We start from the raw sequence: 21,298 nt of genomic DNA, 5'->3' as shown, positions 1-21,298 counted from the left end.
TCCAAAGCTTCATATGGGCCCTCAAACGCCACGTCTTTCTCAAAGCCTTCCAGCTGTCACCCTAACCCCCCGCTCTGTGCTCCTTGCTTACTGTCGCTCCCCTCTGCGTCACCCCTGCCTGTCTGCCCCTCCCCTTTAGATCATAAGTTTTCACGAGCAGGGCCCTCTTTCCTCATGTGCATTTCCTTCCCATACCATCATCTCCTCTCCACTGTCAACAGTGGTACCGACCCTATGGGTTCAGCCAGCGCTACTTTTCTATGTACTATGATTGCATAGGCAGCAGTGGTTATATATACTTGCGTCCTAATTCAGATCTGATCGGAGCAGCAAATTTGTTAGCAAATGGGCAAAACCATGTGCACTGCAGGGGGGGGGGGGGGGGCAGATGTAACATGTGCAGAGCGAGGTAGATTTTGGTGGGGTGTGTTCAAACTGAAATCTAAAAATGAAGCAGCCAGTGTTTACCCTACACAGAAACAATGTAACCCACCCAAATCTAACTCACTCTGCACATGTTACATCTGCCCCACCTGCACATGTTACATAGCCCTATGTTATGCAATGTTTTGTACTCTTTTTTTTTTTTTTTTTTTTTCCTCGTTTTTTCTGATCATGTGCTTTGCAGAGCGCTGCGGACCCCTTGTTTCGCCATATAAAGGATAATAACAAACACCTAAAAGGACAATTACTGCAGATATTTAAAAGAACTGAACAAACTTTATTGCAGAAAACTTTTAAAACAAAAAAATAAAAAGCTTAAACTATCTTAAATAGAAGAAAAATATTATAGTTTGCTAATGGTGCAAAATACTTACAGTATGTTAGAGTTTTTACATGGCCGCTGCTGATGTCGGCTGTTATAAGAACCGACACCACCAACTGTTCGTATACTGAGTAGTCTAAAGCCGAGGAATAGATCGCCATAGCAGCATCTGATTATTTAATATTTTGTAATGACCAAAATAGAACATCTGCCGTAATGAAGCTACGTTTAGACTTTCACTTTAAACATTGGTTTGTAACGTGTAATATTTTTCTATCCTACCCAGAAGCAGAACGTCCCTGAAAGTCCGGGAACACAAGGTCTTGGGTCCGTACGTGGACGGCCTTTCCAAACTGGCTGTCTCCAGTTACAGGGTGAGAAATGTGGCTGCATTCTAATATTCCCTTATGCTTTCCTGATCTCCTGCGGATCTTGGGGGTTATTCAGAGTTGTTAGCAAACCAAAAAAAGTTAGCAATCCATGCTGCACAGCAGGTGGGGCAGAAGTAACATGTGCAGAGAGAGTTAGATTTGGGTGGGGTGTGTTCAAACTGAAATCTAAATTGCAGTGTAAAAATAAAGCAGCCAGTATTTACCCTGCACAGAAACAATATAACCCACCCAAATCTAACTCTCTCTGCACGTGTTACATCTGCCCCACCTGCAGTGCACATGGTTTTGCCCAATTGCTAAAGTTTGCGATCAACTCTGAATAACCCCCCTTGTGCCTTTATATAAAATGGTCACCTATAGGATAGATCAGTTTTGAGCCGTTTGCATGCTGGGACTTCTAGTTCCACAACAAGAGTAACGGGATGCCGTAGTCTGCCTCATACAGGGAACTGTAAGACTTCTATACTCTTTCACGGGCTCTGTGAGGCTTCAGACACTTATGTTCCTCACCCAATTTCAGCTGTTACCATATTGAAGTTCAGGGGTAAAAAGGATAAGCTTGAAAGGACTTCTGATACTTGTGGTTCCACGGGTTTCCCTGTGGCGGTGATTTGGCATTGACCTGACAGCGCATTGCTTTGTAATGATGTGTGTATCATGTTGCATATTTATTATGTACATTTATCCCCAGGATATCGAGTCTCTGATGTCGGAAGGGAACAAGTCGCGTACTGTAGCAGCAACTAACATGAATGAGGAGAGCAGCCGGTCACACGCCGTCTTCAACATCATCCTCACACACACCATCTGCGACAAGCAGTCAGCGGTGAGTGCTCCTGCCCCACAGTCATTCTGCCGTTACTGATATAGCGCCAGCACAGTCTATGGCGCTTTATAGTTGATGACAAGCTTACACTATATCTATAGGCTTGGTGTAAATCTCATCTGTGGGATAAATAAAACATGATTCCCAGAAGGTTATGTAACTTGTCACAGGGGACATAGATGACAGGCAGTCAGGAGTTCTAAGTCCAGGTGCTTTTAATGAAGGTCAGTGTTCTACCCATCCTGTCGACTCATGTAACTGTGTGAGGGCAGGGCTGCATGTGACAGGGGCAGTGACATGATGTGAGGAGGGGAATGGAGGCAGCAGGAAGCCACAGACTGAGAGTTATATAGTGGGAGGAGCAGGGTCCTCAGCAGCACAGAGTATATCAGGAGATGAGTGATGTGTCAGTGAGGACAGGGCTGCATGTGACAGGGGCAGTGATATGATGTGAGGAGGGGAATGGAGGCAGCAGGAAGCCACAGACTGAGAGTTATATAGTGGGAGGAGCAGTGTCCCCAGCAGCACAGAGTATATCAGGAGATGAGTGATGTGTCAGTGAGGACAGGGCTGCATGTGACAGGGGCAGTGACATGATGTGAGGAGGGGAATGGAGGCAGCAGGAAGCCACAGACTGAGGGTTATATAATAGGAGGAGCAGGGTCCCAGCAGCACAGAGTATATCAGGAGATGAGTGATGTGTCAGTGAGGACAGGGCTACATGTGACAGGGGCAGTGACATGATGTGAGGAGGGGAATGGAGGCAGCAGGAAGCCACAGACTGAGGGTTATATAATAGGAGGAGCAGGGTCCCCAGCAGCACAGAGTATATCGGGAGATGAGTGATTTGTCAGTGAGGACAGGGCTGCATGTGACAGGGGCAGTGACATGATGTGAGGAGGGGAATGGAGGCAGCAGGAAGCCACAGACTGAGAGTTATATAGTGGGAGGAGCAGGGTCCCCAGCAGCACAGAGTATATCGGGAGATGAGTGATTTGTCAGTGAGGACAGGGCTACATGTGACAGGGGCAGTGACATGATGTGAGGAGGGGAATGGAGGCAGCAGGAAGCCACAGACTGAGAGTTATATAGTGGAAGGAGCAGGGTCCCAGCAGCACAGAGTATATAAGGAGATGAGTGATGTGTTAGTGAGGACAGGGCTGCATGTGACAGGGGCAGTGACATGATGTGAGGAGGGGAATGGAGACAGCAGGAAGCCACAGACTGAGAGTTATATAGTGGGAGGAGCAGGTTCCCCAGCAGCACAGAGTATATCAGGAGATGAATGATGTGTTAGTGAGGACAGGGCTGCATGTGACAGGGGCAGTGACATGATGTGAGGAGGGGAATGAAGGCAGCAGGAAGTCACAGACTGAGAGTTATATAGTGGGAGGAGCAGGGTACCCAGCAGCACAGAGTATATCAGGAGATGAGTGATGTTTCAGTGAGGACAGGGCTGCATGTGACAGGGGCAGTGACATGATGTGAGGAGGGGAATGGAGGCAGCAGGAAGCTACAGTCTGACAGTTATATAGTGGGAGGAGCAGGTTCCCCAGCAGCACAGAGTATATCAGGAGATGAATGATGTGTCAGTGAGGACAGGGCTGCATGTGACAGGGGCAGTGACATGATGTGAGGAGGGGAATGGAGACAGCAGGAAGCCACAGACTGAGAGTTATATAGTGGAAGGAGCAGAGTGCCCAGCAGCACAGAGTATATCAGGAGAGGAGTGATATGTCAGTGAGGACAGGGCTGCATGTGACAGGGGCAGTGACATGATGTGAGGAGGGGAATGGAGGCAGCAGGAAGCCACAGACTGGGAGTTATATAGTGGGAAGAGCAGGGTTCCCAGGAACAGTGACATGATGGGAGGGGGTACTCTGTAGTACAGTGTAGTGATGTGCGGCTCCTTTCACATGGGCATGTAAAGACTGGTGTGAAACACACTTGTATATGGAACAAAGTTCTTACTGTACATCCAGCTTCAGAAATAAGAGTTATGTGTTAGAGGTGAAGGATATCCTGGAGCTAGAAAAGGTTCAGAGGCGGGCGACTAAACTAACCAAGGGCATGGAGACGCTGGAAAGGAGGAAAGGCTTGCAAGGCTAGGCATGTTTACATTGGAAAAGAGGAGACTAAGAGGGGACATGATCAACATCTACAAATATATAAGGGTCAATATACAGAGCTTGGGAGGGACCTGTTTTCTAGAAGATCAGCACAGAAGACACGTGCTCACTCGCTCAGGTTAGAGTAGAGGAGTTTCCGCACATTGAGGGGAAAAGGTTTTTTCACAGTAAGGACAATACATGTTTGGAATTCCCTGCCTGAGAGAGTAGTAACAGCTGACTCAGTCAACACCTTTAAGAATGGGTTAGATAAATTCCTATTGGATAATGATATTCAAGGTTATGGTGCGTAGGCACGCATTATAGTTAATATAACTAGTCCTAACAAAAATAACTAGTCCTATAATAAGACGGCATAGGAGACCACAAATAGGTTGAACTCGATGGACAATTGTCTCATTTCAACCTTAGTTACTATGTTACTATGATTAATGAGCTGATTGTGGTTTGCTGGCCTCCAATTACCTGTCTATTATGAAGTTTATTATAACCGCTAATAAAGTCTAAAGTTATTTTAACTACCTGTGACACTTCTGTCCTGTTGTGTGTCTTACGGGTTTTCTTGTTGTAAAACCCGAAAGACTACAGTCAGGTTACAGTAACCCTCTATTTACATATCTGTGTGATCCATCTCTTCCCGTATGTGCAGATGATAAGCACGGATATGTGGCCTGTACAGGGAGGATACGCAGGCAGTAACACTGCGGAGCAATGTAATAGCCCTTTACTGAGTGACTTTTGATTGAATGGATTTTTCTTTTTATCATGGTTTATTGATAATGCAGCACAAAGCTCTGACATTGGACACAATGCATCTTCTAAAATGAAAATCATCCATACAAACAGAACAAGTACATACAATGCTGATAGAGAAGGTGCTTATATTAACAGAGGGTAGAGAGTGACCTAATCCCGAGAGCTTGCAGTCTAATTTTTGTGCCGTACAGAAAGCTTTGACAAGGAAAGGCTTGCTACTGTATGTATCTGTGTGGCGTGGGGTTGTTCATAGATATCCTCTTACCGCTTCGTCTGCTTGTTCATCCCCAGTCTTCTTGTTCCCAGTTGTGAAGTGTGCTGGTGCTACATACAGTAAGTGCTGATAATAGTGTAACTTGTAGTACTGTAAGCTGAAATCTGTGGGCAGCCGGCATTGTGTAATATGAGTGTTGCAGTGAAGGATGTACAGAGCGCGGTTATGAATATAAATAGCATTTCCTCACATTACCTGGTTATTCTGAACTGAGGCTGCAGGTGTGACTTTTGCACATAAGTCTCTATGTCACAGACACTTGTTCCTCCAGGCATCTGTATACCCCCCCTCCAGGCACACTGCACCATCACTGTCACTGTAGGGTCATTTATCTCTTGTTTCCGACTGCTGCTGAGCAGTTCCCCTGAGCATCTGGACTCCATGACCTCTGTCCCTAACCTATAAATTTACGTTCCCCCTGCCATCCTATTTTACTTCTCCAATGTCAAGATCAGTTGTATAGGGTTCTTCCCTGGACACCATTACCATTCCACCCCTCTCTCCTTTGTTATCCGCTGATTAATGAGCTCCTGTAAGGAGGATGCAGACAGGAATGTTAGGGAGAATAGAGCGGAATCCCCATGACACCGGCGGGATTCCCCCCATCGTCTGTGCATGGCAGTACCGCCTAGCGCTGTCCAGCGCCTCCTTCCCCAGTATTCTGTAATTACTCATAAACCTCGGCAGCTCTTTAGGGTCAAAGGTGACAGAATAATAGAATCTCCCCTTTTACGTGGAGCAGATGGGGGTATATAGCTAATTACACAAAGTGGTGACCAGTACTGGTTCCCGCATGTCTCTCTTAGAACGTTTAATATTACCTAAATCCAAAGGGATTTCTGCAGCACGTCAGAATTAATCAGTGACTATTGAGTACAGCCATTCACCGTATGAATTATCTCCCCCAATAAATGTCACAGCCCAGTGTATCCTGTCTATTATAATATATATAATACATAGTAATAATAATGATAGTTTACAATGTACTGTACATAGGGTTAGTATTTGTATTGCTGCAAAAGAATTGGTATATACTGTAGCGGCAGTTTAAGCATAACAATACACAGTGCGGGTCACACGTATAGGAACTCTCTTATTCCTTTTTATATTGATTATATACTTCTCCTGAATTGTGCATCTTAGGGCCTAATTCAGACCTGATTCCAGCAGCAAAATTGTTCTCTAACGGGCAAAACCATGCTGCACTGCAGGGGGGTAGATGTAACATGTGCAGAGAGAGTTCGATTTGGGTGGGGTGTGTTCAAACTGAAATCGAAATTGCAGTGTAAAGATAAAGCAGCCAGTATTTACCCTGCACAGAAACAATATAACCCACCCAAATCTAACTCTCTCTGCACATGTTACATCTGCCCCCCCCCCCCCCCCCCTGCAGTGCACATGGTTTTGCCCATTAGAGAACAATTTTGCTGCTGCGATCAGGTCTGAATTAGGCCTTAAATGGGCTTTGCAAAGTCGCTAAGAGTGTACTAAGTACTTAGAATTAGTATAGCAGATTAAAACCTATTGTAAAAAAAAGTTGCACGCTGTTGCGAAGTTGCAAAGTCTGTGGCTTGCAAACGGGGCTATTCGAGGATACAGTAGGTGTATGTGGCCACATCTGTATACTTCACATAGAAAGAAGAATTATTGCAGGGGCACACACCCTAGGCACCAATCACTGCGAATAGCTATAATAATCGTAAACTCTGCAATTTAGCAAAAATTAGGTGCTCTGCATAATTTTGGCCAAAAATATATGGAGTCTGTGAGAATCGGAAAGTGAGAGATTTTGCGAGAGTTCTCCTGTTTCCTTAAAGTGGCAATCATTTCCGTGAGAAAATAAACCTGGTTTTGCCATGTAAATAATTGCCCTTTAGAAAAAAAAAAACAGGAGAACTCACAAAATCTCTCACTTTCTAATTCTCAAACCCTATTACATTCCCCTTTGGTCCCTAACGCTAAGGTTCAAGTCCAGGGCACGGGACTTCCCCCCAAGTCGGCACAGGCCGACTGCCCCAAAGCAGCACACTAGTGAGAGATTAAAGTGTTAGTGTTAATGAGAAGCAGAAGTTATGTGTTAAGAGTGTTACATGGGTGAGAGGTAATGTTAATAGACACACATTAAGACTCTGATTATATTGATGTGCAGATTGAGTTGTATGAAGTGCAGCACGTATCCAGCGATATAACCCTAATAAAAGCAGCGGTTTCCATTTAATCTCAAGCTTTTTTGTGCAATATGAGCTTTTATATCTTTTGTATAATGTGTCTCCCTCACACACAAAGATAACTATAAACTTTTACATCCAGCAGTTTGGATTGTAGCAAAGGAATCCAGGGCGGCAGAGATAATTGCGGGTGTAGAATCGCTTCTCGGCCTTTTGGCTAAGATCAGGTGTAGTACCTGCTCGAGGGAAACACAGGGTGGAGTACCTGTTCTTACACTGGGAGCGTGAGAGGTTCCTAGATGTGGAATGGAGAAACACCTTGTGGAGTACCATGCCGGGGTGTGGCAAGGCCCCTGGTCGAGAGTGGAGAATAACTGGGCTTAGTATCCCTGCTTCGTAAGGGTTGTTGTCACCTTACGTTGGACAGGGAACGGCCTGGTCTAGTATCTACTCTCGTACTGGGGGTTGACCATGGCATAGAGTAGGTATGAAGCTTGGTCTGGCTGAGAGACTGGGAGCAGCTCGAAGCTCGAGGTGATACGTGCCCCTGGGGTGACCTAGGGGTGCCTTAATTTGCACTGGTGCGGGACGCCTTTGCACTTTCATGGCACGAGCACGGTCACATCCCAACTTCTGTAGCACTTTTTCCTTTGCCCTGGCCTTTTGGCTAGGGCAAGGACAATTTTTTTATACCCCCTTCCCGGCCTTCTGGCTGGGGCTTATTTATTTTCGTACTAGCACTTATTTTTGTTTCGTAAGTCACGTTCAAGGTTTTTTGTTGGGGTTTAGGTGAGACCCTGATGGGCCACCCTCTCCCCTAGTTGCTGAGGCCCTCTCCTTTTGGGGAGGGCCAGACGCTGTTTTCAGTCCCCAGGGGGAAGCTTCGGCCAACCCTGGGGACACACGAGGGTCCCTCTGCGCCTCGGCAAGGAGGGACCCACAGACCCTTTTCCCCTCAGTAGGCCTTTGGGCTCTGAGGGTTAGGGGAGTAACGGGGCCCTTCTCCTCTCGAAGAGGGTCCAAGATCCTACGCCCCCAGCACGTTTGGTCACAGACACCTGGGTGATGAAGTACTGCACCTCGGGCTTCAAGTAAAAAAAATAAAAAATAAATAAATCTGTATCACTATAAGCCCGTGTGGGTTACTTACTCTTCTGATAAAGGGAACATGGAATAGGAACGTTCTTTAGCGTTAGATGTGAACTTCTGTTTGCCGTAGAGATGCAGCAGAATTACTGATTGTACCCTGAGGAAGACCAGGGCCTGCAGCTTACATGGCTGTACATAGCATATCGCTAACACACACAGACACCGGTTACCAGCTGGAGCTGTCATCACACGTACAGGTCACAGGCAGTCTCTGCTGTGTGTACACTGCTAATGTCAACAGCTCGTCAGCATCCTGTCTTACAGTAGCTCCGTACGTTGTAAATACTGCACATGCTCCATGGTATTCAGCCTGCTCCTACTGTGGGGAAGGGGTGGGTGGTATCCGGATAAGAGATACTGTAGATAGTACATACAGCAGTCGACAAGTTGACGTGTAAATGGTCAACACAGAAAAGGTTGACTCATTGTTTTTCATGATTGTTAGGGTTAGGCACTTGGGGGAGAGGTAGGGTTAGGCTGCCGAAGGGGGTGGTTAGGGTTAGGCACTCGGGAGGGGGGGGGGGGGAAGTTAGGGTTAGGCTGCCAAAGGGGGTGGTTAGGGTTAGGCACTCGGGAGGGGGGGGGAGGCTGCCGAAGGGTGTGGTTAGGGTTAGGCACTTGGTTAGGGTTAGGCTGCCAGAGGGGACGCCTAGGATTAGGCACGAGGGGGAGGGTTAGGGTTTGGCACTAGGGGTAAGGTTAGGATTGGGGTTAAAAAAAACAAATCACATGTCGAGCTATTTGTGTCGGCCTTTTGACCTTGCTGACCTATTGACTGTTTATGTACTATCTATCCTTCAGTCCACACGCTGTGGGGTTCCAGTGGCAGGCAAGGTTTTCTGGTATAAAGATATGGTGGAGATCACTTACTACTCTTTGGCCCAGATCCGTTTGCTAATCACCGATCTGTGTATCCGTCATTATTACAGTGAGGGCATGGTTTCGGGGGTCGGTTATTAGGAATGTTTGGTGTCCGAGCAGCTATTGTTCTTCATACGTGGAGAAACGCGTTGCAGCAGAGGGATAGGGCAATCAGTAGGCAATTAATTGCTTGTACAGGGGCAGGGTTGAAGCGGGTGCGATCTGGCTCGGATGTAGCCAATCCCAGCGTTGAAGTGTTGACAGCGCAGGATAGTAATGTGATGCACCTGTTCTGCTAATGGCGGAAGATTATGGTGGTGAATGCATATTTATATATAACGAAGTATTACATCCCACCTATTCTTGTTGTATACAGTCTATGGACTTCTGTATAGATCTCGTCTGGAAATGATGGAGTTATTAGTCTGTACGGGAGCAGACGTTGTACATTATAGGTCTCTGGTTGTTATGGTGCCCCCTCAACGCAGACCACCCCTATAAAGTTACAGCCCTTCTTTAAGCTCTTTGGGGTCTATGTATAAAGCCTTGGAGAAAGAAAAAGTGAGCAGAGATAAAGTACCAGCCAATCGGCTGTCGGGGGACTGGGGTACCTCAAAACGTTTTTTTTTCTCTTTTGTGTAAATCACTGTGCAGAAGTTTAGACACCAGCTAGTAGGAAAGTCTGCACTACGCAGTGATTCCAATGAAAACCCAGCAGGTTTTACTGATGACCTAAATTGCAGACCCCACAGTAATTCACTGTACACTATTTATTATAAACTCCGGTTTCCTCCCACAATCCACCGTGAATGTGGGTGTGTGTACATGTGCTAAGGGCAGACTAGATGGGCCGAGTGGTTGTTATCTGCCATCACATTCTATGTTTCTAAGACGCACGGGTTCTGGCGCGGTGAGAAGAGCTGTTTGGTGCGACTGCAGCAATCTGTACGTTACATGGGAAAACATATTTGGAATATTGTGATTCTCAGGCCAGTCTCGTTTTACGTTAGTCACTCCAGCTAATGCCCGGGCCATCCAGTTAATGCAGGCCGCTTCCTTTACTGCTGCCCATTATCCGCTCCGTAATCATTGCTTCCTCTCTCCCTCTGGTCTGTTACGTGATTGCGTCTCTTTAATGATGGATGTGTTGTCTTATCTTGTGAACAGTGCAAACAAATAATAAACTCCGGAATCATTCACCAAGTGCTGTAGTCGGAGATTGTACACTGACCAATCCCGCACGCTGGCTGGTAGTGTACTCTTCCTGACATCTCAGTGATTGACTGTTTTCAGCCTCATTTAATTATGCAGTTAACGATCAATTTTGACTATGTGGTTTTATTTTACATTGTAAATGTTTTCCATGCTGATGTAAGATGGGGGAAATTCTCCATCATCAGCCTTGTAAGAAGTTTATACAGGGTCTTACTTCATATTAGGTCACCTTTTGAAACTTTTCCAGTCATCATACAAGGGGTGGATTCCCCCGGGTGTGCATCGTTGGGCTGACAGTCATTAGGTCAACCATTATTGGTCGACAGTGACTAGGTCGACGCCTGAAATAGCTCGACACGGGCGTTAGGTCTACGTGGAAAAAGGTAAACACGAGTTTAAAAAAAAATTGGTGTCGTTTTCTTCGTAAAGTCACCGGGAACCCCAATTAGTGCACCGTGTCCCCTCGCATGGCCAGCGAACTTCGGGCAATGTTACTATTCCCAATCGTAGTCAACGTGGATAATTAAGTTTGAAAAAGTTCAAAACTGAAAAAAAAAAAAACAATAAGTGAAAAACTCATGTTGACCTCTTCTTTGTCACGTCGACCTAATGCATGTCGACCAATAGTGGTCGACCTAATGAGTGTCGACCAAAAAACTGTATACCGGATTCCGGATGGTAGGTCAACAGTAAAATATGGTTGACATACATTACAGTACTGTGCAAAAGTTTTAGGCAGGTGTAGAAAAAATGCTGCAAAGTAGGAATGCTTTAAAAAAATAGAAGTGTAAATAGTTCTTATTTTTTAAATTAACAAAATGCAAATGAAGGAAAAGAAGAGAAATCTAAATCCAATCAGTATTTGGTGTGACCGCCTTTTGCCTTCGAAACAGCATCATTTCTTTTTGGTACACTTGCGCACAGTTTTTGAAGGAACTCGGCAGGGTGGTTGTTGCAAATATTTTGGAGAACTGACCAGAGATCTTCTGTGTATGTAGCTTGCCCAAATCCTTCTTTCTCTTCATGTCATCCCAGACAGACTCGATGATGTTGAGAGCAGGGCTTTGTGGGGGTCATATCATCACTTCCAGGACTCCTTGTTCTTCTTTACGCTGAAGATAGCTCAACCTTTTTATGTGTTGATCTTTTGACTATCGATCTTTTTTACCTGTCTATGTTGACCTCTTGCATGTCGACCACGGATCTCCCAGACTGAGTTTGAGTGACCGCCATTTAACCTGGCCAGCATGTTGCGGCACCAAGTCCCCCGAACCTTCGCCTGCTCTCGGGGTTAGGCCAAGCTTTTTATTGAGTGTCAACTGATGGATCCCAATGAGATTCTTATCTCCTTCTCTAACTGGACTAGGGTCACCATGGCGTCTGCCTCAACTGTGGCCCGCATGGCAGCAGCGTTGTCTTCTGTGATGGCGGACACCGGTCAGCATCATTGCTCCTGGTCTTCCAGGGACAGCCTCACAACCAGACAGTCAGATTGTGCACATCCAGAAACCTATTGCACACCCCTCGTATAATCGGCATATGATACTTTTACAGTTGCAAGTTTTCCCCTATGTTTTGCAAAAGCACTCTACAATATGTAGGCTTTGCCTGGGCCCACAGATGTCTTAGTAATGACCCTGGCAATTGGGATACTATGTGGTGTATGGCCCCAAAATGAGCCATATGCCTGGTGATAAATATTCCAAGTCTTTTGTGTCATTATCGGATGTGTTGGTAAATGCATTGGACAGGTAACTGCAGATACCCGTTACTTGCCTGTGCATGCTGCCATCCTCTAACTACGCCAGCCTTTAGTACTATAAGGCCCTATATCATTATGCCCTAACCCCCCCCCCCCAACCCTCCAGTTAAGTATTTATAATACTGTAGGTTTTCTAAAGTGTCATCCGACGTCCATGGCAACCAAAGTCACATTGCACATGATGTAGAGAGCAGAGGGGCTTTGAATGTCCCTCTGAGCTCTGTGTAATGTAAAATCCTCTCTGTCCTTCTCCTCCTCCTTCTGCCGCCACATGACACGCAGCCATACTTTGTGCCCTCCAGGGAGATTTTGTAAAGGAAATCATAATTTCTAGGAGTCCAGGCAAGAAAAGAAAAAAAAGCCGATAAGGCGAATGCTTAAACGGTACGTCACTTACGGTTTTAAAACAAGTATATACTATGCTGTACATTAGTTTCAGTGAAGGGTGGCAGTAAGTGGAGGGCAATTTCTTAAAAACGTTCCACCCACAGAGGGGCATACTCCCCATTTCAAATTTCCCTTCACCACAGTTTAGCTCTGGGTCTTTTTGGACATTACCTGATAAATGCATTGGCACAGAAAGCAGTGCCCACAATGTTCACTAAGCAGTGTTCACTAATTACTTGGAGGCGTTTGTTGGTTTATTATTCTTATTTTTACATTTTATTTATCAGGCGCTACAAGTGGCCCGCAGCGCCGTACATCCGGCAACAGTAGGACAGTACACAGAACATTACATTATATTTATATACATCTTTATTACTTAACCCTTCTCTCCTAATGCTGAGTATACACTGAAACAATGGGAGGCCGTAATACAATCGGGAGAATCCACGTTTCCCTCCTTATGTGTCACGGCTTGGTCAGGAGCCGCCGACCTTCCCTGCCGTCATTACCAGGACGCATGCTCTTATAAATCGTGTATTTAGTATTGGTTTGCTGTATTGATGTGTGTGAGCTCCCGCTTGGTGAAGCCAGTATCCTGGCCACAGGGTTGTGTTGTTCACTTGCTGGCTGATTCTTACAGCGCTTACGTAAAACTCCGTTAATAATGAGTAATGTTCAGGATGCGGAGTAACTAAGTTGTCCATATATAATTTACCATTTCCAGCAGTCACTAAAGAGCTTCTGTACAGAGAACATTGCATTTCCCCTTTAAGCCGTACATAATTGATGATGGTGTTTATCCCTGGTGTCCATTGTATTGTGTGTTATTTCCAGACCTCAGGTGAGAAAGTGAGTAAACTGAGTCTGGTGGATTTAGCCGGCAGCGAGAGGGCGACAAAGACGGGAGCAGCCGGCGAGCGGCTGAAAGAAGGGAGCAACATTAACAAGTGAGTCACCGGAACCACCTGTCATGGGGGCTATTACTCGGCGTCTGTTTGCAGCGGGGGCAATTGGCACAAGTGCTCTCAGCAAACCCTCACTGTTCAGAGACGTGTGTGCGCACTCAGGGGGTCATTCCGAGTTGATCGCTCGCTGCCGATTTTTCACAGCGCAGCGATCAGGTAAAAAATGGCATTTATGCGCATGCGTATGCACCGCAATGCGCACGCGCGACGTACAGGTACAAAGACCTTTGTGGTTGTGCTCAGGTTCTAGCGAAGTTATTCTTCGCACTGACGGCCGCAAGAACATTGACAGGAAGGGGGCGTTACTGGGTGTCAACTGACCGTTTTCAGGGAGTGATTGCAAAAACGCAGGCGTGTCTGAAAAAACGCAGGCGTGGTTGGGCGGGTGTATGACGTCAAATCCGGACATGAATAGGCTGAAGTGATTGCAAGCACTGAGTAGGTTCAGAGCTACTCTGACACTGCACAAACTGTTTTTGCAGAGCTCGGCTGCACAAGCGTTCGCACTTCTGCTAAGCTAAAATACACTCCCCAGTGGGCGGCGGCATAGCGTTTGCACGGCTACTAAAACTAGCATCAACTCGGAATGACCCCCTCAGTCACCAGTATACACATTTGCTCTCCAGTGTGCGGGGGTATGAGAGCACTTACATACTTTCTCCCCTAACCCCCCCACAACTGTATTTCCAACCGATGTAGCTCTTAAAAATGTGTTCTATACGTGTTGAAGTGTACCTGACGCCAACACGCAGTGGAGGTGACCAGTCTGTATAACACAAAGACTTTGCAGCTTTCGGAAAGATTAATCTTCCGCTTTCTCATGAACGCGTGGGAAGTGTGCAAAGAAGCCAGGTTACTCTAAAACAGGGCAATGCAACATGTGGCCTTTTAGGTGCTGTGGAACTACACATCCCAGCGTGCTTTGACACAAGTATAGCATGCCCTAATAGCAAAACTGTGGCAAGTCATGCTGGGATGTGTAGTTATACAGCAGCCGGAGTCCCGCTTTTTGAATAGCCCTGATCTAACAACTTTTTCTCCGCTAAAGAAGCTACAGCAGTTAGGGCTCTATTCATGAAGCAGAGAAAAGAGTGGAGAAGTGAGCCTGTGGAGAAGTTGCCCATGGCAACCAATCAGCTGCTCCGTTCAGTTGTATAGTATGCAAATTATAAATGTTACTTCAATGCTGATTGGTTGCCATGGTCAACTTCTGCACTGGCTCACTTCTCCACACTTTTCACTGCTTCATGAATAGACCCCATAATCTTAACAGATGTCATTCATCATTCTCCCATAATCCACACAAAATTCAGTGCAAAATGGAGGACTTTCTCCTCAGATCTGTAACATTCTTAAGTGGGTGGAGGCAAGATAGGTGGTTTTATATGTGTAATCTGGCTCATACACAGGCCTCTTACATCCTACACTTCATGGAGCTTCTTCTCTCTGCTCATCATAAAAACATTGCTTTGGTTCCTTCCAATCAGGTCCCTCACGACCCTGGGCCTGGTCATTTCCGCCCTGGCAGACCAAGGAGCTGGGAAGAATAAAAACAAGTTTGTTCCGTATCGGGACTCTGTGCTGACGTGGCTACTGAAGGTAAATGTGCGATCATCTGCCTTTCTTTCCTCAGCCGATATTGTAAGTCTCTCATTCCCATTCTCCTGTCTTGTCGTTTCGCTCAATTTTGTGCCTCATCAGTTTCTAGTGACAGTTTAGGCCCCATTCCTGTGAAAGGGGCCTAAGCTGCCACAAAATGGCTGCCTGTTGGTTTCCCTTGCCTTATGGAATCCTAGTTTAATCAGACATCTTCACACACTCTCATCTTCTTCCATTTTATCAGGACAGTCTGGGCGGGAACAGCAAAACTGCCATGGTCGCCACAGTCAGCCCTGCAGCTGACAACTACGACGAGACGCTCTCCACACTACGGTACGCTGACCGGGCCAAAAACATAGTCAACCACGCGGTAGTGAATGAGGATCCCAATGCTCGGATAATCCGGGAGCTGCGGGAGGAGGTGGAGAAGCTGAGGGACCAGCTGACACAAGCCGAGGTGAGGCATCTCGGGAACATGGAGCAATTCCTGTGACAGGAATCCTTCTGAATAAATAATACACAGGCTGTGTGTGTGTGCGCTGGAACTATCCGCTCCATCGAGCAGGTGCCATTTTCCTCTGTAAATAATAATTTGCGGTTAGTAATTAGATAGCTTCACTGTGTCCAGCGCACAAGAGATGTCAAAGAGAGTTAGGATAGTTGCCTATATACTGTATTTCCTAGTCATCGAATCACTGGCCGCTTTTATCCTTACGGTCGTCTTTTTTTTTTTACCAGTCCATGAAGGCGCCAGAGCTGAAGGATCGGTTGCATGAATCCGAGAAGCTCATCCAAGAAATGACTGTAACGTGGGAGGAGAAGCTACGGAAGACTGAGGAGATTGCCCAGGTTGGTACCTGGATAGGTGTACTCTGCAGACACGTGCATTATGCTCTACACTGAGATCACCAATGTCCCTCGTCAGGTCTCATTCACGTCTGAGCCAATAGGGAACCTGGTGACCCATTCCTAATCCAGTGACTGTAACATGCTTTAAAATGTCACATTTGCTGTATTACACATTGTGAATGACAGGGCATTGCTTGGTGACCCTACAGCGCCATCTGCTGGTTATCACATACAATGATTCCTATGCAGCCAGTCATCTTTCCATACTAGCACGTTATATATTACTTTTGCCATCATACATCAGTGTTACATCAGAGACCTGGCTTATTATGTTTATTTTGGATGTGTTCTTTACTTCCAGGAGCGCCAGAAGCAGCTGGAAAGCCTTGGGATTTCACTCCAGTCTTCAGGGATAAAAGTCGGGGATAACAAATGTTTCTTAGTCAATTTAAATGCAGACCCTGCCCTCAACGAGCTCCTGGTTTACTATCTGAAGGTGAGACCTTAGTGCAGGTCACAGTGTACGTGTGTGAGCTCATGCTGCACTCGTGTCCTGTCTTCTCCTCTTTAAATACTGAACTGCCGATTTATTTCTTTTTAAATTACATATTGGGTGGAATTCAATTGTTTGAAAAGTCGGTTAGGAAAATACAGACCCCCAACTGACTTTTCAAACAAATGACTACCCCCCAAAGTGTCTATTTATTTTTAAAATGTAGCTGAACCAGTAGCATCTTTTCAAAAGCATCTATATAATAATTATAAGGTATGTCCTGTCTCCAACATGCACACGCATTGGGGCCAGGACACGCACCCCAACAGCTCCCATTGCTAGGGAGACCGGACAGACCTAGTGCATTGAAGCAGCGGACCCGCGGTGCTGCTGGTGGAGGGGGGGTTAGTATGGGGTTTGGGGGCAAGCCAGAGTGGTGGAAGAGGTAGGGGGCAGATGGGGGTGACCTGTGTCTGTCTATTAGTATTTAAATACTATTATTATTTTACTCCCATCCCCCCAATGGTGGTCACTGCCGATGGGCCAGCAGCAGGAAATCTGTTCTGCAGAACCGATTTCCTATCTAAAACGCTATTGCACGCAGCGCTAGGGAATATTTGCATAGCATGCATCCGTGTCCGATAAATCCCGTCTGCCTTCAGCCGCATTCACAGTGCCAGGTAACTCTTTAAACAGGAAAAAATACAATATTGCAGCATTACATATTTTTACCTAGTTTTTTTATTAATGATTATCGTTTATTGATAACGTGTCACATAATTCTCAGAGCCTTACGCTGTGGGGAACCGTAATAGAAAAGACGGGGACTTTCCGTACATGTGGATCACTGCCAATGTAACAGAGGTCCCTATACTGTACTCTAATGTATAGAGAAATGTACAGATCCTGGGTGCTCACTAGACAGACACAAGCAACGTTATCCTCACATAGGGACAGATGTATTTACCTGGAGAAGATATAAGGAAGTGATAAACCAGTGATATGTGCAAGGTGATAAATGCACCAGCCAATCAGCTCCAATATGTAAATTAACAGTTAGGATCTGATTGGCTGGTGCGTTTATCACCTTGCACTTATCACTGGTTTATCACTTCCTTATGCCTTCTCCAGGTTAATACATCTGCCCCATTGTCCTTAGAAGTTAGCGCCAGCCCTACCCTCTACACGAATCTGTAAGTCTTTATCTAGAAGTACAGTAGGTGTTTTCTTCCAACCCGCAGGTAAGGGGGCTGCTTGGTCCAAGGTTTTATTGCACAAATTGTGATCTCTCATTCTATCCTGTGTTTGCACAATATGATCCCAAGAGAGACACGTGCAGATGACATGATCACCAAGACCGAGGGTACCAGACACAGACAAATACTCATTGGTGTCATGAACTTTATATATGTGTATGTGTGTGAGTAAAAAATAGAAATATGAAAAATAAGTGTAGTGTTGTAAGTGTATTTTACAGCAAAAAGACAAGTATTGATGTAGACACAGTAACGGATATTGCCAAAGCCACAAATGTTAATTAGTATAATATATTGTGGTGGGTGAACAGGATTGCTTGAAAATTGTCACCAAAGGAGATGTTAATGATATAACGCCTTACACGTGAATATATTATTTCTAAATGATTCAGTGTTTAAGGCAATGTAATACAGTATACTGTACATAAGGCACAATAGTTAACAAACAAGTGTACAGGACAGGGATGGAGCAGATAAGACTGGTGGAGAGAGGGACCTGCTTGTGAGAACTTATTGTCTGATGGGAAGTGGGGAGGATAAGACTAGTTGGCGGGGGGGGGTGACATGGAGTGACAATTTGGGCAGAGGTATGCTGGGCGAGCGATGGATTAGACGAGAAGCTTAATGAATGGGTGGTTTTATGAAGCATTTAAAACTTTGGAGACTGTTGCAGAGTGTGGAAGGGTATGGAAGTGCATTCTATAGGTGGAGAGTGAGGTTGGGTCTCTAAGCAGGTCTGACATTACATAAGGGGATAGTGTGGTTGCTTGTGGAAGTGCATTCCACAGGTAGAGAGTGTGGTTGCTTGTGGAAGTGCATTCCATAGGTAGAGAGTGTGGTTGAGCGTGGAAGTGCATTCCATAGGTAGAGAGTGTGGTTGGGCGTGGAAGTAGATTCCATAATAGAAGAGTGGTTTGGCGTGGAAGTGCATTCCATAGGTGGACAGTGTGGTTGGACAGAGCACTGCATTCCATAGATGGAGAGTGTGGTTGAGCGTGGAAGTGCATTCCATAGGTGGACAGTGTGGTTGGGTGTGGCACTGCATTCCGTAGGTGGAGAGTGTGGTTGAGCGTGGAAGTGCATTCCATAGGTGGACAGTGTGGTTGGGTGTGGCACTGCATTCCGTAGGTGGAGAGTGTGGAAGTGCATTCCATAGGTGGAGAGTGTGGTTGTACAGAGCACTGCATTCCATAGGTGGAGAGTATGGTTGGACAGAGAACTGCATTCCATAGGTGGAGAGTGTGGTTGGGCGTGGAAAGTGCATTCCATAGGTGGAGAGTGTGGTTGGGCAGAGCACTGCATTCCATAGGTGGAGAGTGTGGTTGAGCGTGGAAGTGCATTCCATAGGTGGAGAGTGTGGTTGGGTGTGGCACTGCATTCCATAGGTGGAGAGTGTGGTTGGACAGAGCACTGCATTCCATAGGTGGAGAGTGTGGTTGAGCGTGGAAGTGCATTCCATAGGTGGACAGTGTGGTTGGGTGTGGCACTGCATTCCGTAGGTGGAGAGTGTGGTTGAGCGTGGAAGTGCATTCCATTGGTGGTGAGTGTGGTTGAGCGTGGAAGTGCATTCCATAGGTGGAGAGTGTAGTTGGACAGAGCAGTGCATTCCATAGGTGGAGAGTATGGTTGGACAGAGAACTGCATTCCATAGGTGGAGAGTGTGGTTGGGCGTGGAAGTGCATTCCCTAGGTGGAGAGTGTGGGTGGGCAGAGCACTGCATTCCATAGGTGGAGAGCGTGGTTGAGCGTGGAAGTGCATTCCATAGGTGGAGAGTGTGGTTGAGCGTGGAAGTGCATTCCATAGGTGGACAGTGTGGTTGGGTGTGGCATTGCATTCCATAGGTGGAGAGTGTGGTTGGGCAGAGCACTGCATTCAATAGGTGGAGAGTGTGGTTGGGCAGAGCACTGCATTCAATAGGTGGAGAGTGTGGTTGGGCAGAGCACTGCATTCCATAGGTGGAGAGCGTGGTTGAGCGTGGAAGTGCATTCCATAGGTGGAGTGTGTGGTTGAGCGTGGAAGTGCATTCCATAGGTGGACAGTGTGGTTGGGTGTGGCATTGCATTCCATAGGTGGAGAGTGTGGTTGGGCGTGGAAGTGCATTCCATAGGTGGAGAGTGTGGTTGGGCATGGAAGTGAATTCAGTAGTTGGAGAGAGGTCTCAGAGAAGTCTTGGACATGGAAGTAGAATGTGTGGCTGGGTAGTTGCACCGCCAGTCACTGGCAGAGAACATGGCTAGAGGAAGTGTGAGATGAGGTCAGAGATGGGAGAAGATGATGACTGTAGGAGGGGAGTTGCACCGCCAGTCACTGGCAGAGAACATGGCTAGAGGAAGTGTGAGATGGGAGAAGATGATGACTGTAGGTGGGGAGTTGCACCGCCAGTCACTGGCAGAGAACATGGCTAGAGGAAGTGTGAGATGAGGTCAGAGATGGGAGAAGATGATGACTGTAGGTGGGGAGTTGCACCGCCAGTCACTGGCAGAGAACATGGCTAGAGGAAGTGTGAGATGAGGTCAGAGATGGGAGAAGATGATGACTAGGTGAGGAGTTGCACCGCCAGTCACTGGCAGAGAACATGGCTAGAGGAAGTGAGCGATGAGGTCAGAGATGGGAAAAGATGTTGACTGTAGGTGGGGAGTTGCACCGCCAGTCACTGGCAGAGAACATGGCTAGAGGAAGTGAGAGATGAGGTCAGAGATGGGGGGAGATGATGACTGTAGGTGGGGAGTTGCACCGCCAGTCACTGGCAGAGAACATGGCTAGAGGAAGTGTGAGATGAGGTCAGAGATGGGAGAAGATGATGACTGTAGGTGGGGAGTTGCACCGCCAGTCACTGGCAGAGAACATGGCTAGAGGAAGTGTGAGATGAGGTCAGAGATGGGAGAAGATGATGACTGTAGGTGGGGAGTTGCACCGCCAGTCACTGGCAGAGAACATGGCTAGAGGAAGTGAGCGATGAGGTCAGAGATGGCAGAAGATGATGACTGTAGGTGGGGAGTTGCACCGCCAGTCACTGGCAGAGAACATGGCTAGAGGAAGTGTGAGATGAGGTCAGAGATGGGAGAAGATGATGACTGTAGGTGGGGAGTTGCACCGCCAGTCACTGGCAGAGAACATGGCTAGAGGAAGTGTGAGATGAGGTCAGAGATGGGAGAAGATGATGACTGTAGGTGAGGAGTTGCACCGCCAGTCACTGGCAGAGAACATGGCTAGAGGAAGTGAGCGATGAGGTCAGAGATGGGAGAAGATGATGACTGTAGGTGGGGAGTTGCACCGCCAGTCACTGGCAGAGAACATGGCTAGAGGAAGTGAGCGATGAGGTCAGAGATGGGAGAAGATGATGACTGTAGGTGGGGAGTTGGATTGTAACTCCCATCTCTGTTTCTAGTGAAGAACATACTTCATAATATTTTTCCTTTGTGACCTCAGGGCCACACGTTGCAGAATGTAA

At 46.6% G+C, this 21,298-nt stretch overlaps 1 protein-coding gene across 2 annotated transcripts in view; it reads left to right on the top strand.

Moving 5' to 3' along the window:
- Positions 1-21,298, top strand: part of KIF13B (kinesin family member 13B) — a 253,470-nt gene that overhangs the window by 93,103 nt on the left and 139,069 nt on the right. For both annotated transcript variants that reach the window (XM_063915075.1, XM_063915076.1), the window contains exons 7-13: positions 1,053-1,140; positions 1,850-1,984; positions 13,520-13,632; positions 15,138-15,249; positions 15,494-15,706; positions 15,988-16,098; positions 16,460-16,594. In XM_063915075.1, coding sequence (XP_063771145.1) covers positions 1,053-1,140; positions 1,850-1,984; positions 13,520-13,632; positions 15,138-15,249; positions 15,494-15,706; positions 15,988-16,098; positions 16,460-16,594 — 907 coding nt within the window. The remainder of the gene's footprint in view (positions 1-1,052; positions 1,141-1,849; positions 1,985-13,519; positions 13,633-15,137; positions 15,250-15,493; positions 15,707-15,987; positions 16,099-16,459; positions 16,595-21,298) is intronic.

This window comes from Pseudophryne corroboree, chromosome 4 (genome assembly GCF_028390025.1).
Source record: "Pseudophryne corroboree isolate aPseCor3 chromosome 4, aPseCor3.hap2, whole genome shotgun sequence".
In the NCBI taxonomy this organism is placed as follows: domain Eukaryota; kingdom Metazoa; phylum Chordata; class Amphibia; order Anura; family Myobatrachidae; genus Pseudophryne; species Pseudophryne corroboree.
The sequence above is the reverse complement of the archived record's forward strand: the minus strand, read 5'-3'. Positions and strand labels throughout refer to the sequence as shown.